The 22,296-nt window shown below is 41.3% G+C and overlaps 1 protein-coding gene across 1 annotated transcript; it reads right to left on the bottom strand.

Annotated features, from left to right (window-relative positions):
• Positions 1-983: 983 nt before the first annotated feature.
• Positions 984-21,961, bottom strand: ZDHHC17 (zDHHC palmitoyltransferase 17). Its single transcript, XM_078596809.1, has 17 exons — positions 21,849-21,961; positions 16,507-16,619; positions 15,880-16,002; positions 13,750-13,827; positions 12,149-12,293; positions 11,350-11,414; positions 10,109-10,271; positions 9,861-9,986; positions 9,224-9,366; positions 7,712-7,818; positions 5,148-5,266; positions 4,559-4,621; positions 4,264-4,357; positions 3,852-3,935; positions 2,859-3,016; positions 2,022-2,116; positions 984-1,361 (listed from the first exon to the last, which is right to left on the bottom strand). Exons 1-17 carry the CDS (start codon positions 21,942-21,944, stop codon positions 1,223-1,225), a joined length of 1,911 nt encoding a protein of 636 aa, XP_078452935.1. The 5' UTR covers positions 21,945-21,961; the 3' UTR covers positions 984-1,222.
• Positions 21,962-22,296: the final 335 nt, after the last annotated feature.

Here is a 22,296-nt window from a genome sequence, read left to right on the forward strand (position 1 = left end):
AAAACACATTTTCCAGATTGTGTGAGAATGCATTTTCTCATAATTTAATCTAGTGAACAGAAAGACATTCATAGACATGCAAAAGCGATCAAGATGTCATATGGTTAATGCCAATATCCAGCATCATTACAAATTGGGATGTCAATATTATCAAAATGTGCTGCATGCTCATTCCAACAGAAAACAAACGTGGAACAACACACATTGAAAAATGTTAATGGAACATTATAGATGTATCAAGCTCACCACTAAATAGACACAAATGTATTGGCTCTACTGTACCTGAAATGAAACTTACAAATTACACAAATCTGTACACTCGAAAGCATCTGCAAGTTTGAAAATAACCTCTAATTTTAAAATAATGTGAGACATTTAACAGCAAAGAGGGCCTGACGCATTTACATAAACAAGGCATTCCACTGACAACTACCATCCAAAAGGGTGTAAAATGGTGTCATGTTAAAATTGTTTAATATAACCTATGTGTTTTTTTTTCTGTTCATAGTAAGCTTAATACATGTAAGACTCACCTGCTATAATGCATACATACAATCTTTATTTGGTTTGATAGTGGGCTGAATATTCACCGAATGTTAAACACACTTGCATTCATCCTTTGTTAAAAAAAAACTTTTTTTTCAGTCTCACTACTCCTCCAACTCTTGCCCCTCACTAATTGCAAGGAAATGAAATAGCATGGGTCAAGAGAGTGTACCACTTTGATGATAGGGAAGAAAAAAAACCAAGATAGCTAATTAAAATGCACTGAATGTGCATTTTCACTCCAAGACCATAAACATTTTTAGAGACCAATTAAAAAAGATACATAACACTGGAAAAGTACACTTAATGCTAGATCTGATTTTCTAAACTAGCAGATTAACCAACAAAATAATTGGCAATTACTAAAACTATGGCCATGATGTTTTCACATTTCACAAAGAACTTCCGATCAAAGTGGTGCAATCTCATGAATGCTAGGTGAAACTTTGTATTACCAAATCTGAACTAAAGCTTTAAATAGCATGTGTTTGTGTATATGCATGCACGCTTTGTCAGCCTCAATGCAAAACAAAAACATTAATAAATAACAATATTTGTTTAAGGTTTTCAGCGTTCAAAATTTGCCACTCGAAGAGAGCAAGAACGTACAGTCAGTATCAACCACCTGCACACACACACACCAGCAAGCTTCGCACACGACCTTGCCCGTTGGCCCTTACACCAGCTGATAGCCCGTGCCGGAACTCTGGTCATACTCAATGGAGAACTGGCGTGTCCAGTCCACAGCGCTGGGTCGGCACAGCCCACAGCAGCGGCACTGGAAGAAGTCCACCGAGTTGCGGAAGCAGCCGTGACTTCAGGGTGAAACGAGATCGTGGAGGAGAAACAAAATGAGGCCACAAGGGGAGGAAGAGAGATCATGACCGATTAGCACGGTTGGCTACGTACGGTGCGAAAGAAGTTCAATATACATTGTAAAGATAAACATTCACTGACCAAGTTTACCGCTTTACAATGGAAGAAACTGTTTAAGAGGCCACGTGCACTCAATTTAACTCAAAACAAGTGGAATTAAATGTTTAACTGAATAAGATAACTTCACACGTTGACTTAAGTACAACACTTCTCAACCAGCTGTAATGTTTGTTTGTTCCAGGCTGACAAAGCTGTATGACTGAAGACTTTCGTTATTAATGTTACGTATTTTATATCAGGAAAGCCGTAATGACTCTCAGTACAATTTTCTGCAGGTTATCCCTTGGAATGTTGAACAGTTTTGGAGTGCTGCGGGAGGTAATCACGGTGCCCAGAGAAAATCCACACGTTTAGAAGGGGGAGTTTAACACTCAAATGTCTGTGCAAATTCACACACATTTACTGTGTTACTATCTGCCCACTATCTTCCATTTCAGTGACTTTTGAAGCTTTTCAAAAAATGTTTGCCACCACATCAATTTTTGCAAAAGAACACAACAAATTGTTACAGCTATAAAATGTATCATACAATCACTCACTTGAATGGGCTCTCAATGGTTGTGGCAGTCACTTTAAAGTGCTTGTATCTTCGTGCATTCATCCTTTCATTGGTTGTTATTCCCAGGCAAGAAATCTTTAAAGAAACATCATCACACAAGTTAAAACAAAGGCAACATTTTTTTTCTCCCAATCATTACTTGTAAAAGCAAACACACTGCATCTGACACATTAACATGGGTGAGCAACACAATATTATCAGTTTTGTAATTATACAGGTAGGAACAACAGTACCACACTGCCCACCAGGGATTATTTGTCTGTCGTGCATAGCCACGCCCTTGATTTGTATTTCATAGAGCGCTTCGGGTGGGCTCAGCACCACGTGACGCCCCGCCCCACGCAGCTTGCGCCGCGTGACACGGATCGCACGAATGCGCTGTCCAACCAAGTTCTTACCTGCCCACTTTAAATTTACGTTCTGGTTTTCAGGAACGCATCCTGGGCATAAACCAGGGTATGTCTATATGTTACCTATTAGTAATTACACTCATATTAAGAACACGATTGAAAGGTATGAAATAATGTTGCATGTTTACCCTGTTACATTTTATGATTCGCAAGTAATTGCGATGCTAGGTTTATATGGACAGATATTAGATGCATGTGTATAGCTGAACCCGATACACATATGTTCAGTATGGAATGCACATATGACCTGCATCTGAAATGTAATTTCCAGAGTGAAATGACCCACAACACAATAATAAGTATCACACTGACCAGAGCCAGAACAAACTTAGTGGGTCGAGAGGCAATAGCACAATCCTATGCAGTCTGTACTCAGTGTAAGCAGGACAATCAGAGAACATGAACACCTGGTAGAGCTGACACATGAGCAGGATGGTGACCCAAGTGAGGTGGAAGAGGCTATTGATGAACATCCAGAAGATCCAGGGCGAGCACATAGCCACCTGGGACACGTATGTCCAGAAGCCATCCGTGTGGTACGTCGTGTGGCACCGCCGGCTCCAGACTGCGGTTAAACAATCCAAACGCAACGTTGACCACAATGGATACCCAGACTCAAATACTAAACATGCCGTCCTGGAATTCCATGGAGATATAACTGATGTGGAATAAGGTGTTTTGGTAAGTCAGAACCAAGTTAACTATGACTTAAAATGTATTAAACTCCAAGACTAATCTACCATAATCTGTTGGCCAAAATATATTGAGGATATTTCCATAAACCAATAAAACGGATATACATGATATAATTAGCCACCACATTCTGTATAATCTAGTTCTTACTTTGCATGTAAATGTATCAATATGAAAGTTTCGGCAACACTGAATTTGCATGCAAAAAACAAACGTTTAAAAACATGAGAATAGGTTTTCCCCTTTTTTCTGGCAACAAAACAGGTGTCGAGATGTTAAAACACGAAACTGAAACCTTTTACAAGGCATCATGTCTACAATAACCACAATACTTGTGGTCAGAATGCAAACAAAAAAAACACACACCAAAAGGCGCCCTCAGGTCTAACACCATTTGAGACGAGGCTCAAAGGAAAGCTGTCTCTGGTGTGGACCAATCAGTTTAAAAGACAACGCCAATATATTATCAGAGTATGTTTTTTGTTTGCATTCTGACCACAAGTATTGTGGTTAATGCAGACATGATGCCTTGTAAAAGGTTTCAGTTTGGTGTTTTAACATCTCAATACCTGTTTTGTTTCCAGAAAAAAAGGTAAAACATTAGCATATTTTGGTACTGGCAAAGGTCCCATGGTTTAAAAACATGTAATAGAAAAGTTATTTTCTAAGAGTAACCCCGAATGTTTAAACCACAATTTATCACTCACATATGATGCACCCGTAGATCAGCCAGCATATAGTTCCCAGCAGGAAGAAGAGGTAGCCAACGAAATAGCGGTGGTTTCCGGCACCTTGACAAGAGAGTAAAAATCAACATATGCAAAGGAACCAATGATTGTATGACTTGAGCTGTTAAAACACTTCTCTAGCGTTTCTCATCTTAATAGCAAGGCTCTCAATCGGTGAGACCACTTGATGCAATACTGCTTGGTGGAAATTTGGTGAGAACCCAATTCCACAATGTTCATATTTTAGGCATGGGTGGAATGGAACGACAGCACAATGAGCTTGATCCCTTGAAAACAAACAAGTGTGCTCAAAATCAAAGTTAAGGATCTCGTGCAAAAAACACAAAATGGGAACTGTCGTCACGTGGTGACCTTTGATGGCAATGCTCACCCACGCAGTTGCCGACCCAGGGACAGTGGTGATCGAACTTGGCAATACAGCGATTGCACACAGAGCAGTGCTTGGACCTCACTGGCTTGCGGATCTGAAAATGTTAGTGATTACACTGGATAAGTTTCAAGAGGCAAACAATTCATGATTTTCTTGTTACAAAGAACGGTGTGTGAAGTATATTGAGGATTACTCAACCCAATAGAATTTAAACTATTATGAACTTCCAGCAATATACAATAGCAAAAAGATATTGTGAATAAAAGAATATAGAAATTGTAACTCTTTTGCTTACCAAACATGTACTGCAGAATATGCTGAGATCCAAGCTCCCAGCTTCAGCTAACTCCACGATAGTCTTAAAATGGCACAAGTACAGAGACGCAAGTACACAACACAACCACGTGTAATCAAAGTGTTAAAACAATCCTTGAACATTTAGTTAGACTTATTTGGACAGAAACATCATGAACGATAACATTTTTTGTAATCTGTAATATAGACCCATGAACAGAATCAATTTGGCTTAAAACGTTTCAGTGCTTTTTCTAGGAGTCCAATTTTTTGGAAGACACTTTTTGCAATTTAACATAAGACAAAATTACAAATGTCACTCAAAATGTAAGAAATATTCCCAGGCAGACGTAAACAAAGTATGACCATCTACGAGAATAAAGAGTGTGTAAAATTGGAATGTTATGTGGACATTAAGTGTGTATACTAAAAACACACTATGCAATTAGTTATAAACATATTAAGTGAGTGTGTAGAGAAATGTCACCAACATTAGCAATCACCTTAAAAGGCCTCAAAACTGTTTTCAGAAAGGCTTTTGTTTCAAACAACTGTAAGCACTTTAGGCACTAACTACCCTTTGATCTTACCTTCTTTTTCTGCTCCTCTGTGGCTTTCACAACACCCGGGTCTGATTTCCAAGACTTGCCGAAGTTGTAAAAGAGAGCCGCAGTGTTTATTAAGAAGGGCACCTGAATGGAAAGGCTGGTCAGTTGTGCATGGCTTGTTAAGGAACACTACTCTCAATGAGTGCAAAGCCAAACAGTGCATTAAAAAAATATTGTCAATATCCACACACTAAAGGGAAAGAGTCAACTATATTCAGAGACACATTATGGCACTAAAAATAAACGCACACTACATGTACCAGAATCACAGATTTGACATACTATTGTCCAGAACAGTAAATTCACTTTGAATTTATGATCTGCAACCAACCCAATAAGTATGATTCTGTATATTGGACTCATTCTTTGCACAAAGAAAATGCTGTGTTCCATAAAAAAAAACAGGATGGTTCTTATACTGGCTTTCCAATCACCTTCTGATGGACTCTGATACAAGTGATACTGCAATAGATTAACTGCAGCACAAACCCTATTATACAGGTTGGCCCGAAAGCCAGGACACACATGAGTAATTGAATGTATTTTAACACTGACATAAAACAATTGTATTTGTTTATTCATTAAGTGAATGTTATTTATTATCATTATTCAAATAAATTTTTTTTTCTTCTCAGATGAAAAAAAATGGAAAGAAAATTAAATAACCCCATTGTGATTTGTTACAATAAATATAACCATATGTCTTGACTTTCGGGTCACCCTATGCAATTCAATCCGGCAACCTCAAGAGGTTATCAATTTTGTCAAAAGTAATCGCACTCAAATGGACTACATGTGTATCATAGCACGATGACAAAAATTATGTCCAATGCAGTGTTTTCAAACTCCATGAAATTTTTATCACAATTTCCAGGAAACAGAGCTAATGACTGAATTACTGCAAAAACCGTGTCCGACAAATAATAGACTTCATGGGAAAAAGTCCCTCTTTGTTCATCTAACGCTACACAATTTTCCACGACTTGGCATCACAAGAATCAAAACAGATGCAAAATACATGTAAATCAGTGAAACAGAATTTTTTCTCCTTATTATAAATTATGATTGTGGGGGTGTTGGAGGGCTCAAAGGGTTTAAGGGCCCTCTTTTAATGTAGAAGTACTGGTACTTTCACTTTTGCTTTGTTTTAAATGTTCGTAAAGGCAGTTAGCCTTCTCCGTTATCATTGCGAGGAAGTATTCTTTGTGTCTGTTCCTTGATCCACAAATTAAGTGCCTTTTCTGTTTTCTCGATCAATAGTTCACGCCGAGCAACCAGAAGACACTTTAGCACTGGCTCAAGCGCTGACAGAAACACTGGCCCTTATCTTGTCTTCCGATTTCTCAATCATTCTCACAGTCGATTCATGCACACCATATTACTTCCACCGGATGCAGCACTCTCACCTCTCACAAGCCTATCTAACAAGTACAGTAATCCCTCGCCACTTCGCGGTTCAAGTTTCGCGGCCTCAGTGCATCGCGGATTTTTCGAACTGATTTAAAGGCCTCATTATGCCTGTGCAGTAACACCATCATCATCATTCATCATCACATTCATCGAACTGCACAGGTCTGTCATCGTCGTCATTGTCATCGTCATTGTCATCGTCGTCGTCGTCATTACTGGAGTCAAGTCTCAAGATACTACTGTCATTGGTGAGTGTAGAACACACCATAATACGTATCGTATGAGAGAGAGAGTGTATAATATTAAGGTTTTATAATTAAATAGATTTAAGTAAAATATATATATAAAGTATAAATATACATATTTTAAACATTCTGGTACCCACACACACATATACGGAAATTCCTAGGGGGCCAATCCGACTTCGCGGATTTTCACCTATCGCGAGGGGTTCCAGTCCCCATTAACCGCGATAAACGAGGGATCACTGTACACTTTTTGCACTAACATCATTACTTTGCTGTGAATTCCTCATGACAATAACCACCACTCAACTTGCATTTTGGGTCATGATTAAAAAGTGAGACCGCAGCATGAGTGTTGCGGAGGGAAGATGGTGATGAAATATTCATCCGCAGCATATACAGGACAGTACAACCGGACCGTTCACTATTTTTCGACACGAAGATGAGCGTCTTAGCAGCATCAAACCATAATAATAGGGTTTTTCCCCTTTTTTCTGTCAACAAAACTGAAACCTTTTTACAAGAAGACGAGGCTCAAAAGAAAGCTGTCTCTGGTGTGGACCAATCAGTTTCAAGGACAATGCATATATTATCAGAGTGTGTTTTTTTTTTGCATTTTGACTGCAAGTATTGTGGTTAATGCAGACATGAATCCTTGTAAAAATGTTTCAGTTTTGATGCCAGAAAAAAGTGGGAAAACCCCACTATTATATTTTGGTACTGGCAAAGGAGGTCTAATGATGTAGAAGCATCAAACCACTCATAGCCAAAACATTACCCCCGTATTCCAGAAAATATTCTTAATTTTGTAAACTGTATAGAGACAAAACACGTGTTCGGTAAAACCGCATTTGGCGAGGATTTCCTGTACAATGGTTTGCTGAAGGCAAAGGATATCTGGCCACAGCCATCCAAACCAGGTGATGTACATCCAGAATTTAGTTCCCAAGTAGATGCCCAGAGGCAGGGCACTGTGCATGGAGTGGTCGAAAAATGTCCTGCAAATAGAAAAATAAACAATGTTTACACATTCTTTGGTTCTTTCGGTAAAGTCACGTAGGTAGACAAATACTAGATTACGATGTTTCGATCGCAACACAAGCAATCGTCATCAGGTGGGACAACCACAGTAAGAAAAAACTGCTGAAGTAGGCGAGAGATCTGCTGTGGCACGAGGTTATATAGGCCTCGGCAGTCCGGGGGGGAGAGAGGAGGTGGGGGGAGAGAGGGGGCGGGGGAGAGAGGGGGCGGGGGAGAGAGGGGGCGGGGGAGAGAGGAGGCGGGGGAGAGAGGAGGCGGGGGGAGAGAGGGGGCGGGGGAGAGAGGGGGCGGGGGGAGAGAGGGGGCGGGGGAGAGAGGGGGCGGGGGAGAGAGGGGGCGGGGGGAGAGAGGGGGCGGGGGAGAGAGGGGGCGGGGGAGAGAGGAGGGGGCGGGGGAGAGAGGAGGGGGCGGGGGAGAGAGGAGGGGGCGGGGGAGAGAGGAGGGGGCGGGGGAGAGAGGAGGGGGCGGGGGAGAGAGGGGGCGGGGGAGAGAGGGGGCGGGGGAGAGAGGGGGCGGGGGAGAGAGGGGGCGGGGGAGAGAGGGGGCGGGGGAGAGAGTGGACCCCGCGGCAGCACTTGGAGAGATCTGAGAAATCGGCTACAGGGGGGGGGGGGAGAGAGAAGGGGTGAGGGAGGAGGCAGGGCAGAAAGTGGACCCCGCAGCAGCACCTAGGTCACTGGAGTATAGTGGATCACCACAGCAGCACTAGAGAGATGGGCTACAGGGGGGGGGGGAGAGAAGGGGGGGAGGAGGCGGGGCAGAAAGTGTACCCCGCGGCAGCCATTTTTCAGTATTATTCTCATAAATTAACAACAGGTGGCCATTCAGTGCAACGCAAGTCAACATGCAATGCTAAGACCATGGGTGCAATTCACATGTTGCCAAAGGGCCAAATAACCCTGGCAATTATCTTCATCTTAGCAGAGCCAATAGGAAATAACAGAGAGAGCATGCTCCATGAGCCTTAACCAGCCATTCACCAACTTCTGAACGCACTCCAGGGTCTAAAGGTGTGGCCCTGCAATTGCTTGGGTATGCCATTCCTGGGGCAAGGGCCTCCACTGGAGTGAACTCTTGAGGGTATATGGTCTTCTCTTCAGACCAGATGCGTTGGAAAAGGTAAGCGTACCCACACTTTTCCCCACCACATGCGATCTACTAAATCGACTAACTGTGGTGTATCCATTCATACTGCTAGGTAGATAAGAGGCGGGGGGATTTGAGAAACTTTCCCACCGTTTCAATTGCTACGCCGGAAGATTGAATGGAACCGGCGACCTCTGGTTGCAAGTGGAGTGTGGTAACCATTACACAATGGCAGCTAAAACCTGGGTTTTAAGTAGACCACAAAATGGAACTCACTTTGACAGGAACTGCACGAGAGCCCAGACCCCAACGTAAAGAGCCCCCTTGATGAGCCAGGAGCCAGTGTCCAAGTCAGCGATGAAACCGATCAGCCAGATCACCAAGAAAGGAGTGCCCAGCATCACTTTCTGACGTACCGACTGAATGGGAACACCCGAGGCAAGTACACATTTCAGAACAGAAACGAAAGAACCAAATCCCAAGGGCATCTGTGACAGTAGTGTAAAAAGCCAAGTGAGGCAATGGCACAATGCACATGATATACCTTTATAATAAACGTTTTTGGGTAAGATTTATAAATGTGTCGTAACCCTCCACCACCCGACACGGCCAATCAGCATAAATAAAGTGTCACGTTGACAAAAAGACAAATAGTTCACTACTTTAGCCCATCGGTGTGTTGAAGAGTGAAACCACAACATTTACAATTTTTGAGTACGACGTTTCGCTGGTAATTGCATCCAGCATCATCGGGCAATTCGCCAGAATGGTGAGGCTCTGCTCTTGCGCCCGGTCTTAAATAGACCAGCAGCAGGATGACGTCATAATTTACGACACATTTATAAATAACGCGATCTAACCCAACAACGTTTATTATATTGGTCGCGAAAGCCTACGTGTTAAAATGACATACCTTGTCTGATTTAAACCTGTGCAGGAAGGAGGCGTTGTCCAGCCCCTTGGCTTGTCTTGCCTCCTGTAGCCGGTTTACTATCCAGGCATTTTTCCGCTGTTTGGCAAGGTCGAGAGCACTCTCTCCCTGCAAACAATGAAGCAGGGGGGTTCAATTTGTAGACCAAAGTGTGTTGTGGACTAAACCAACATGGACTTCAGAAATAGGAGGGAAATAAGTTTTGTGGCGACGCATCAATGTGCCGTCACCTTGACGTTCTGCGCGTCAACGTTGGCTCCGGCATCGAGCAGGAGGCCGATCACATTGGTGTTGCTGGCCAAGACGGCCCAGTGCAGTGCTGTGTTTTTGTGGAACTTGTCCCCCAGGTTCACCGTCGCATTGAATGTGAGCAGCAGCCGTGTTGGGTCCACGCTGCGTCACAGCCAATGGAAACGGCAATGTTTTTTTTTACAGCGAAAATGACATTATAGAACAAAATTCATCACTAAACCATGCCAATATGATTGAAGTTGGTCAAATTGAGAACTTTAGATCGAGTTGATTATCTTATTTCATATTCTTTGGTTCTTTCGGTAAAGTCATGTAGATAGAAAATAAGAATAAAGCGAATAAAAATAATAATAAAAAAAGACACTAATGTAGACTGTAGCCTGCTTCTTAACCTGAGTGAGCGTACTGACATTCTTAGTAACCATTGCTACAGTCTACATTATAGACTGCAAGGACACCAACTCAGATTAAGAACCAGGTGACAGTCTATATTAGTTGTAACTTATTTGTATTATTTTTCTATCTACGTGACTTTTACCAAAAGAACCAAAGAATATGATTTACTGCTGTCACGAAAATTAAGTCAAAATGTAACTTATTTCAGTTTAGATTTAAATAAACCATGTGTTTTATATAACAATTGTAAAGGTAAATTATTTTGTTAATTTAAATATATTCCCGATTAATGCATCTCAACACAACAGAGAACATACCACACCCTATTAATGTGACCCATAAAGTCACAATGTCAAACTGGATCATGAGTTTGCCTATTTAAAAAAAGACACTGCTGGTAAAATAACGGTCCAGAAGGGCTTCTGGCATGGACCTCATTATTATTTTCATTATGTATTTTGGGATACAACAAAATGCTTGCTTGTCAATTTAAATCCAATAGCACATTTTTATAAACCGACATTTGAAATTTTAAGAGTTCTCCAAATTACTTTCATATGCACTAGCTTGATGTTTTTTTTTACAAGTCCCGAAAATGAATTTGGAACTAATTATAATCAAACGGCGCAATATTTTATCCCACAAAAGAACCAGCTACAAACAACTGCTGCTGCATTTATTTAAATTACCATCATGATAGACACTGCAAAATAGATGTATTTTTCTAAACCTGATAATCCAGATGATAATTGTCGCGGCTAACTAACACTCTGAATGTCTATCGTTTCTCATGTCTGGCGCAAACTACAGGACGTCCTCTTACCCGTACGTCCGGTATGCCGCCCACATCAATGGCGTCATTCCATTTTGGTCCATCATGTCCACATCCTGAAATAACAGGCCCAGAGGTTGCATTTAAAAATGTCATAAAGGCACAAACTAACATGAAAAGTCTGGTAAACATTTTAAACTATGCTCGAAGAACATGCTTTAAGCCAGATTCTTTAAACGTAACCAAACCCACCCTCAAAACCTCTTTAATAAAGAAACCCGACTATTTTAGCTATACTCACCCATTAACCTGACTTAGAAATCAAACTTATTCTACCCACAATATAAAAAATAACCACGACACCAACCCGGTGCAGATGAAAAGCCACTATATTGAATATTGATATAAAGTATTCATTTGGTGGGAGATTGATTGCTCATTCTTTTCTGCTGCACCCCCCCCCCACTGTCTGGAACTCCTTTCCCCCAGCAATCTGTACTGTCCACTCGCTGCCACTGCTCCAGCCCAGGTTCAGCACCTACCTTTTTGAAAAGTCTATCAACAACTGCCTCTCAATAAAATAATTATGGCCAATGTTTTTTTAATAGTATCTTGAGATGTGGTCAGTTTTATACTTGACATAAATCCAAATGGTAAAAAGCGACATGCATGAATGCTTTCTGTCAGCCAATGCAGTATAATGCACTGGTATCTATATGGATTACAACTGAATCGGTTACAGTTTCAATTTTTAAATGACATTGCCAAACCAAAAGAATTAAGAAGATTGATAATTATCAATGTGGATGTCATTGATTGGGCTCATTTTTAGCATCACCGCTCCACTCACCAGGCCCTTAGCTATGAGGTACGCAACGATGGCTGTGTGCTGGAACTGAGCCGCAAGGTGAATGCAGCTGCAGCCTTCTCCGTCCAACAGGGAGGGATCTGTGCCATACTTCATCAGCAGCACCACCATGGACAGGTGGCCCTGCCTGAAACAGAGGTGGTAAGGAATTAATGCACAGCACATATACGTCTATGTACCAATGAATGCATCTATTGGGGTGAGCAGAGGTAGAGTTAAATAGATGAAGAGGTATGATCAAGGGATTTCATCTGTCTATGAAATTGGAGCAACATGAATATTTACCAGAAGCAGATGGATCTCTTCTGGGCTCTTCGCCAGATCTTCTGATTGCAGAATGCAAAAAAAAATCTGTCCAAAGACAGCTGGAAAACATTTGCCTTCTGCTGGTACGGCTACTTGTAGCAATGAACGCCAGTTAATATTCGCGGTGGTAGTATCTTTTTGATTTAAAGCTTTCGTGACTGCAGGGATTCATATTCTTGACTCTTTCGGTAAAGTCACGTAGAAGGGAAACAATAAAATAATAAAAATATAACACAATAAAATTCTCACGACATTTCGACTGCAACACAAGCAATCATCATTAGGTGTGGAAAAACACAGCAAGAAAATTTGAAAAAAGTAGCTGTTTTTCACACCTGATGATGATTGCTTGTGTTGCAGTCGAAACGTCGTGAGAATTTTATTGTTTTATATTTTTATTATTTTATTGTTTCCCTTCTACGTGACTTTACCGAAAGAACCAAGAATATGGTGATAGTATCGTTTCATCGGCATCTTCCTCAGCTCATTGTTGTTCTAGCTGCATCAGAACCTCATTAGACAGGTCCTCACCATGAGACTCGAGTAACTACACCATGTCGGACTCCTCCACATTGAGTCCACGTGGTACGCACATAGCCCTCCACGTGCTACGCTATGCCCGTACAGTATACGTGGAGGGCTCCTTTTCCTCTCAACCCGGTACGCGCTATGTGCGTACTATAGAGTATTACATCACGTAGTATTTTTTTTATCACGTGCGTTCCTAGTTTAAACATAATGTGCAACCATGTCAGTTACAGGGCTTGTAAACACAAGTGTCATGTAGAATGCTCAGAAAGTTGTGACTACACAGATGTTGATTAAATTGTGAATGTGCTGCACTTGGAAGAAAATGTGCACCTACTCCCACAGCAACTCCATGATGTTTCTAACAAATGTATTTCGCAAGTTTAAAGAGGTCTAACTAACAAAATGTAGCAACAATGAACAGCTAACACAAGATTCAAATTACTGTATTTCTTAGAGTGATTGAAATCATTGCAATAATTCTCCAGCGTGCTTTGTACAAGAGAGTTAGATGGATCGGTGATGCTAGTAGCTGCTCATGTTCTCAGTAATTGCATTTGAAGGGTATGACCTTAAAGGTAACACATTCAGAGCAAAGAGAACATTTATTTATGCACTGCAGAAATGTTAAATAAGAGCTTGTGCCATAAAGTGACATGTGGCAGAGGAGCCAATCTGCAATTTCTGAATGTAAAATGCAGTGTCATTTTGTTTCCATGGCCACGTGAAAGCCATGACTGGCACATTACCGTGTGGCCCAGTGAAGAGGGGTGGAGTTGAGGTCTCCTCCAAGCTGATCCACTATGGCTCCTTTAGAAATATAGAACCTTCACAACAGGAAGTTCAGATTTTCATATCATCATACATTCATCCACCCACATGCTAAGCAATGCCCTCCAGAAATGTCACTCCCTGAAGTTTCCCTCCTCAATAAAATCCAGTGCAGAGGAGAATTATTTTCAGACAAAACATGAGTTTTAAATACAACCAAACTATGAGTACATTTACCATTAAAGAATGCTGTCTTTTACATTGAACATTCAGCATCCTAATTTGGATGCTAGCTGGTCTAAAACATCCCACGGTTTCACCATTAAGCAAGTGTACTGAAGTATAATAAACGTAACTTCCCACATTTAGTCAAACTACAATGGGCTGTTGCAAAATAATCTATTAAAAATACTGATCCTTTGGTTAAATCAATAAAAAAACACATGCACATGTTTCATAAAAAAAACACATGAAATAAACTAATCAATTTAATGCACCAAATATAAAACCCAATTAAGATGACAGATTTAATCTGTAATATCAGCAAGCGGGAGATTAATATTATGCAGGAAAAACTTGACATGGATACATTTTCCACCATATGCCCTAGATTGAAATAATATTCCTCGGGATAGATATCAGCAGTGCCACAGAAGACGTAATTCTGATAAAGAGTGCATGCAAAGAAATGATTGACCAACATATTCATCTTAACGTAAATAATTTAAATACAGAATTTCACGCAACAAATCTATACTGTAATGTACTAGTTTGGTTGAAGAAAACAAATCCTCATTATATTGTCTAAATACAACACATTTGTGCCTCATAACCAATGCCTTTAATCATGAACGGAGATCAATATTTAAGTCCCATTTCAAACTAACACTGCACAAAAATAATGTGATAAAAATTACATCTTTACAAACACTAAAGTATTTTTAAAGGAAGCATCAGCAAGAAAACGTGTTTTCTATTAATTTACCTTCTTTCTGTGTTTTTTACAATGTATGTTTTAACTTCCCTGATTCGAATGCTCCACTAGCTCAGCATTTGCATCAGGCCAATTCACCCACCATGTGCCTTCAGTGTTGCTCTTGATTAAGAAGACACACTGCAACTACTATTCTGTGCATGATAGGTTTTGCAGATAAACAGAATGTATATTTAAATATTAAAATAATCAAGCTGCGGGAACTGCCAGAGCTAATCCAGTAACAGCATTATACAGCATTATGGACTGTGCGGGGGTTAGGCAAAGAAGAAACTGCAAAAATATTGTAAAACAAATAATGTACAACTTACGAATCTGAAAAAATTTAGTGAAAATAACCTGTTGATTACTGCTCAGTCCATCTTTTGGGAAGCAATAACTGAAGTTCCATCCTCATGTAGAATACAAATTGATGTTATATCAGCAATACTCATTATCTATAAGTTATTACATTATGAATCAGTTAGTCCACACTTGTGAAACTAGAGTATCTCGTCCACATGGCCATCCATGGCCATTGGTGTAATTATACTGAAAGTACTCTTTGGTTCTTTCGGTAAAGTCACGTAGGTATAAAATAAATTAAATCACGACGTTTCAATTGCAACACAAACATTCATCATCAGGTGGGAAAACCACAGCAAGGAAAATGTTTTTGCTGAAGTGGGAGAGAGATGCCGTAGTAAGAGGTTATATAGTTAAGAGAGGGTGGAGGGGCAAGTGGGGAGAGAGAGGGGGGTAGGGGGAAGGGAGCGTTGCGTGGACGCTAGGCGAGGGACGTGAAACTGGACGGGGGGAAGTGGGCAGGGCTGGAAGTGGGAGGCTGAGAGAGCTACTACGGCATCTCTCTCCCACTTCAGCAAAAAACATTTTTCTTGCTGTGGTTTTCCCACCTTATGATTGATTGTGTTGCAATAGAAACGTCGTGATTTAATTTATTTTATACCTACGTGACTTTACCGAAAGAACCAAAGAGCATGGATCCCTGCAGTCACGAAACCTTCAAATCTAGATTATACTGAAAATAATAATGCTCCTGTGCTGGTGCGAATGCAATTTCCCCACAGCAAGTGGCCATTAATGAAGCGGCTGCTTTGTCAATCGGTTGACTCACTTGACAAGATCAATGCGATTGTTGATGGCTGCCCAGTGCAGCAGGGTGACATTCTCCTTGTCTGGTTGTCGGACATCATAACCCGCTTCTACCAGTTCCCGGCAGCGCTCAAAGATCCCGTATCTGAGCACAACAACAACAAACCACATTAATATATGGGCAAACACATATCAGATGTGTCTATTATGAAGTGTGTATCACAGAGCATGTTAAAACTGGGTGTGGAGACTCAAGCCTATTAACCAGAAATGTTGGGGCAGGATTTGTAGTTCAGTTGTAGACCTTTGAAACTGAAACTTACCGGGCTAGTTTCAAAGGTCTATAACTGGGCTAGTTTGTAAATATATGAAGATATTGGAGTGTTATCCCATTGTATTCACAAGTTTCTAAGTAAATGTTTTTTTTTCCTCTCGCATGCAAAGCACTCAATCAATGGAAAGAGCCAAACATCTCAATGCTGGATCCTCTTGAAAAAAAAGTACCACAATTGAGACTTTATTGGATAAGAATATATGTAAGTACGATAATAATAATAAACTGTGCTGCATACAATTAACAATTGTTCATAGGAAAAGGCAATAACTTCACTGCATCACAATCACGGGCTAGTAGAGCGGCTGCACTTACTGTGTTGCTTTGATGATATCCCAGGTACTGTAGTCATCTGAATGGTGTTTTTGCGGTTTGCCAGAAGAATCGTTGAAGCCTTGGCTATTGTTGAAACTGGCCTTCGTTTCAGACTGCAAATGCACAAGCATAGCATAATATGAATCAAAAATTAACATAAACAATTGCTTTTCAGAACATCCAGATTTCTAAACCATCCACATTGTTACTTATTACTGCAGTTAGCTGCTAAATCACATATTTTCAAATGTTTATTGCATGGGAATTTAAGGGGTTAATACCATAATTAACACACAAATGCCATTTACTGTATTGTATTAATTTGAGAAACTGTCAAAGTTAGGTCCATTTGGGTTACACCTAATCTATTATATTTTCAGCTGAAAAATCCAGACTCCCATTCGTAATGCCTGAGGTCTATGATACCAGCCAGCACACTATTGAGGAAAACAGCTAAGTAGGTAATTATGAGGAATGAAAAGGACCATTACCTGAAACGTCACCTATTTTCTTTTTTCTTTTAAGGTATTGTTAATGGCGAATGTGTTAAGTTTTTTCTAAGTAGGTAATTAAAACCGAAATAGTTTTTGTAGAAAAATAACAGGCCAATTTTAAGCACTACAAAATTCTAAATGTCACACTGCTCATGTATATAATTAAAATTAAAAAAATTGGACGAAGCTAATTCATACATAAATGCTTGTTTAATTAAAGGTAATTTCGAGTTATTCTTCAATATGCAAATTTTAACATTTAATACTTAAAATTGATTATATTACAATTTATGGAAAACCATTCAGTTGCTTACTCAACTTTAAAAAAATTATATAAAGATCAGCTACTTTTTTTCTCTCCAAAGAATGAACAAAACTAAGTTGGTGATAGGAATATGTTAACAGATTTAGGTTAAAAAGATTAAAACGGCCTTGGAGACCACTGACAGGAGCCCTGAAGCCCACAATTATCACCCCCTGTGCATTGCTACAACGGGCTCAAAACAATTCAGTGAGCCTGCTACTCAGCCATTTTAACAGTAATCAGATTACTTGCGGATGTTTTTGGGTTAGCGGTCACCGAATCACTGACCAGCGTTGAGGGACAGATTCATAATTAACTTGCACACATGTATAGATATTTTTTTCGCAAGCATGGTTAAGCTGAAACATGTATAATTTCCCACCAAGTAATCAAGGATTAAACGTACCACTTATAGAATATGCCCAGGCTGATACTGGTCTTAGGTTTCATCACATATCATAGTTAAGCACACTTTATGGCACTCCATTTACAACGCTCCCATGTTTTCATATGTCAATGCTTGTCACGAGAGCGGCTATGGTGACACGTGATTTCAACCTTGCTTTATCATTTAGAAAGCTTTAAACTGATACGTAGCTTGGGTAGGGCATCTACAGCAGCTGTGTGTGTCCTGGGTTGCATCTTCTTTTAAATGCCCATCTTTATTTCGAGCACTTCAACCATCCTCTTTTAATGCTAGGTATTTTGCTCCCCAGTGACCCAGTCTTTGCAGGTGCCAGATGGGAGGGCTCATCCCCAAGGGTTTGCTGCACCCGACAAGTTCCCTGCTGCTAAAGCTGCTGGCTAAGCTGATAATAATCCCACACAATAGCAGTCATCCTACCAATGGGCTGTGTGCTGCCTAGGTTTTATTAATTATAAATGAAAAGTACAAATTATTCCTGTGCAGCCTGGAGTTAAATACAGACACTTTTTTCAAAAATGATCACACATGAATGTAGAAAAATGTTAATAGTCCGGAGACAAATATTTGCAATACAGTTAATGTGACAATGTGGTGATTACTGTATGTCACTGGTATAACAAGTACATGTGCTTTGTACGTTCTGTATAAGGTTAACGAAATAAAGGGCTACAATAACTCCTCTTCCATACAACCTATTTACACTCAAACTTCACCTATGGTGGGTTTTTTACCATTCACGCCAAATTCAGAGATATAGTTTGCTGATCGCTGAAGAATACACTTCATGAACATTCATGCAAAGTATTTTAGTTTGTTATTTTTTTAACAGCAGAGTATTTAATGTAATTGTCTTTTTATCCCTACCTTTATTTTCATGTTGACTTAAATATACAGTTATTCACGAACTTGCTATTCGCGATTTTGGCAATCCGCGAATCGCATCTGGCACTCTACACGACTGCAACGAGAGAGAATGTGATGTGACAAAGTGATGAGATAATTTTCATGCATTTAATAGCTAATTTATGTATTTAAGGTAATCCATTAAAAGAAAAGGTTTCTGTAGGCGAATATCATTAGCCGCAGAATTTGTTATTCACGAGCATCTCCGGAACGCATCCCTCGCGAATAACGAGGGAAATACTGGAAAGGAAGACCTCCTTGGAGCGACCCCGTAGAACGCAGATTCATTATAACGCGCTTGGGTAAACATTTGATGAAAAGAAAATTCACAAAACGACAGTTTATATTTTGCACGCTTTTATTTAACTCACTCTGTCTGTTGTCCTATCCTCAAATCCTGTAACTCAATTTTAACCCACTTCCCAATGTGGTATCGACTGCAAAATTGGTATACTTATGTCATACTGATGACAATACTATATTCTATCATTTAAAAAAATGTTTTTTAAACCATCTTTTTGATGTTATGTTTCGGCTTGGGTCTAATTGTCCACGCTCAACTGTAAATCACCACGGTCCCTTACGTTATGGCAAGCTTCGGGGCCACTTCCTGGAGTCGTGGAGTCTTACCATTACGAGTACGGTACATTTCATTAAAGCGTGTTATATAAAAAAAAAAAGGGTATTTTTAAATATGACGTATTAACTGAAGAGTACGCAACAGTGATGACGAAACGAGCCTGCTCTGTTTACATTCGCTCAGCCAATGACACCCCCACCCCGTCCCCAGGTCACTATTACATTTGTAAAAATAGATGTTATTCAATGTAATTACAATACCTCCGATTATCACGGTTGACTACGTACGGTGCGAAAGAAATTCCACATACATACGCACATAGAGTATGCTCTGAGCCAAGTAGCTCCTCAAACCTCGTCTCCCACTGCTGCCACGTACGAGTACAGGAAAATGCGCTATCTGAATTATTGGGGCTATTACCGATACCCCAATAAAGTCCTCATATAGTAATAGGTTTTAACCCTTTCAACTGGTACAAAATTGACACCTTTATACAAGGGATCATGTTTGTAATAACCACAACACAAGCAGTCAAAATGCAAACAAAAAGAAACAACTCTGATAATGATATGCACTGTCCTTGAAGTTGATTGGTCCACACCCGAGACAGCTTTTCTTAGAGCCTAGTCTCCATTGGTGTTGGACCAGATGACGCCAAAAGGCGTACAACTCAAAAACAGCGCACTATCAGAGTATTGAGAGCTCGGGGTAAGCATTAACACTATCAGTGGCAAAATATAGTAATAGGTTTTTACCCTTTCAACTGGTACAAAACTGACACCTTTATACAAGGGATCATGTTAGCAATAACCACAACACAAGCAGTCAAAATGCAAAAAAAAACTCTGATAATGATATGCACTGTCCTAGAAGTTGATTGGTCCACACCCGAGACAGCTTTTCTTAGAGCCAAGTACTCATGTTTCTCCTGTACAATGCTTTAACTCCCTTCAGCACTGATACGATTAGTGCTCACTTCTCCAGGGCGCTGTACAGTGCAAGTTATATTTAACACTATCAAAATATGATTCAAATTTTACGTTAAAAACCAAAACCCTGTTTTTCCACTATGCCTTTTGAGTTCGTCGATCGCGGATTTACCGATTGCAGCTTTGTTCAAGAGCGTAACCACCCCCCGCGATGGGAAAGGTCGCGCTTAATGTGCCTCCATACAAGGCGAACGCTCTTCGATTCGGGCACGTTTTTAGCAAAACACGGAACGCGGTTTCTAAGCGACCGAGGACGAATAACCCTACTTGAGCTGCGCGACTGAACGGTATGATGCAGCAGGCAGCGTACCCTCATCTCAGTTGTGCGATGGTTTGACTCATACCTGTCAACCACTTTATCAGTGCCTACTTTATTAAAGACCAATTCAGACGTTATTGGTCACCCCGTGCCCTTATGAATCTCAACGTTCATCCTGCAAAGCCCGGATTAAAACTGTAAGACGTGTGGACCTGAAAACTCAATCTCGCTGTACAAGAATACGGATAAACCGTATGGGTTGACAGGTATGGATGACTGCGGGTTGATGTTATAGTGCAAATATAATTCAAACATGCATTGTTTTATGTATGTATGCCCCGTAATGTGTATACCTCAATACCTCGCTTAACGCGGCACTGTTCAGGATAGCACCCTCCTCGATGTGTAATTAAGCGCAACTGCACTCCAGTTACCGCTCAGCACGAGTGGCACCCTGCACTTGCGATCTCAGATGCTCACATTAACTTAGCCAACGCATAACGAGTCATTTTAAACATTACTTTTAAAGTTGTGAACCCTAAAAAAACGCGTGTAAAGGTAGCCGAGGAACGAATTTGTTGACATAAAGTACCACAGTATGAAACGCTGCGTGATGCATGTTTACCACCCTGTGCAAGGGCACCGCCGCTCAGACGTGGCCCCATTACTCAATGCAATGTCATTTGACGCCAGTGCTTTACCACTTGTAATCGTGTAATCTCCCCAAGAGAACCAACAGCACAGCAATGCTAAGGAATAAATAATGATTGCATAATCTCGGCTGTATAGCGTGGGCGAGAAGTTCCATTACCTCCATGTTAAAAGATAACATTTTGCACGGGAGGTAAACGAAGATATTGTAAACTGCAGTTAAAATGTCATGATTGCACATCTGCGTCTACATAATGTACGTTCAGTTGCATATTTGTTAAGGATTTCCTTATGCATGCAGAGAATAAAGGGCGTTTGACCAAACCATCCCTAATGATGCTGCAGCAGTGATTCAGTGCAGAGTCCGTGCGCGACGTCACTTATCAAAAAGCATTGCTCCCTACCCATCAACCGGTCTCCTATCTCCAACTCGAACACAAACGTTGCATGAATAACAACACCGATAACAACAATAACAAAAGCGGGACCGCCGAGGCTTGGGGTAAGAGATCTCCTGCAAGGACCTCGCCTAGAGACCCCTACCGAGAAAGCCTCCCCCTCCTGGGCACCGCCGAAAGGAAAACCGCTGAAAGCCTCGGCCTACAGACCTAGCGCGTGGGGCGGCCATCGAAGCAACACAACAACGGTATCACCGCAATCGTTAAAACGGCGATACACACACGCTACAAGCAGTCGCGGTGTCGCTGCGGGCTGGGGGGAGGAGAGAGACGTTACCTCGGGCTGGAATACGGGCGCGCAGCCAGCCTGCTTCTCGTCGTCAACCATTTTCACGCCGTCCGCCATCTTGTTCGGCCCCGGCGCGCACGGCATTGTGGGTAGAGGGGGCGGGGCCACCACTCTCATCCACCCCCCCTCTCATTCACCCCCCCCCCCTATTCCAACCCCCTCTCATCCACCCCCCTCTCATCCAACCCCCTCTCATCCACCCCCCTCTCATCCACCCCCCTCTCATCCACCCCCCCTCACACCCCCCCCCCCCATCTTATCCTTCCCCCTCTTATCCACCTCCCTGTCATCCACCCCCCCCCATCTTCCTCCCCCCTCTCATCAAACCCCCCCCCCCATCTGATCCACCCCCCCCCCCTCACGTCCAGCCACCCTTTCATCCACCCCGCCCTCTCATCGACCCCCCCTCTCATCCACCCCCTTCTCATCCACCCCC

The sequence above is a fragment of the Lampetra planeri genome, chromosome 8 (genome assembly GCF_965212315.1).
Source record: "Lampetra planeri chromosome 8, kcLamPlan1.2.h2, whole genome shotgun sequence".
Classification (NCBI taxonomy): domain Eukaryota; kingdom Metazoa; phylum Chordata; class Hyperoartia; order Petromyzontiformes; family Petromyzontidae; genus Lampetra; species Lampetra planeri.

What these genes read in the sequence shown, in the direction of transcription:
- ZDHHC17 (XM_078596809.1), bottom strand. Translation starts at nt 21,944, where the DNA reads ATGCCGTGCGCGCCGGGGCCGAACAAGATGGCGGACGGCGTGAAAATG. An exon ending in GATATCATCAAAGCAACACA is followed by an intron (nt 16,003 to 16,506) that starts GTAAGTGCAGCC and finishes TGTTGTGCTCAG; the next exon opens with ATACGGGATCTTTGAGCGCT. An exon ending in CAGAGGAGCAGAAAAAGAAG is followed by an intron (nt 4,622 to 5,147) that starts GTAAGATCAAAG and finishes TGCCATTTTAAG; the next exon opens with ACTATCGTGGAGTTAGCTGA.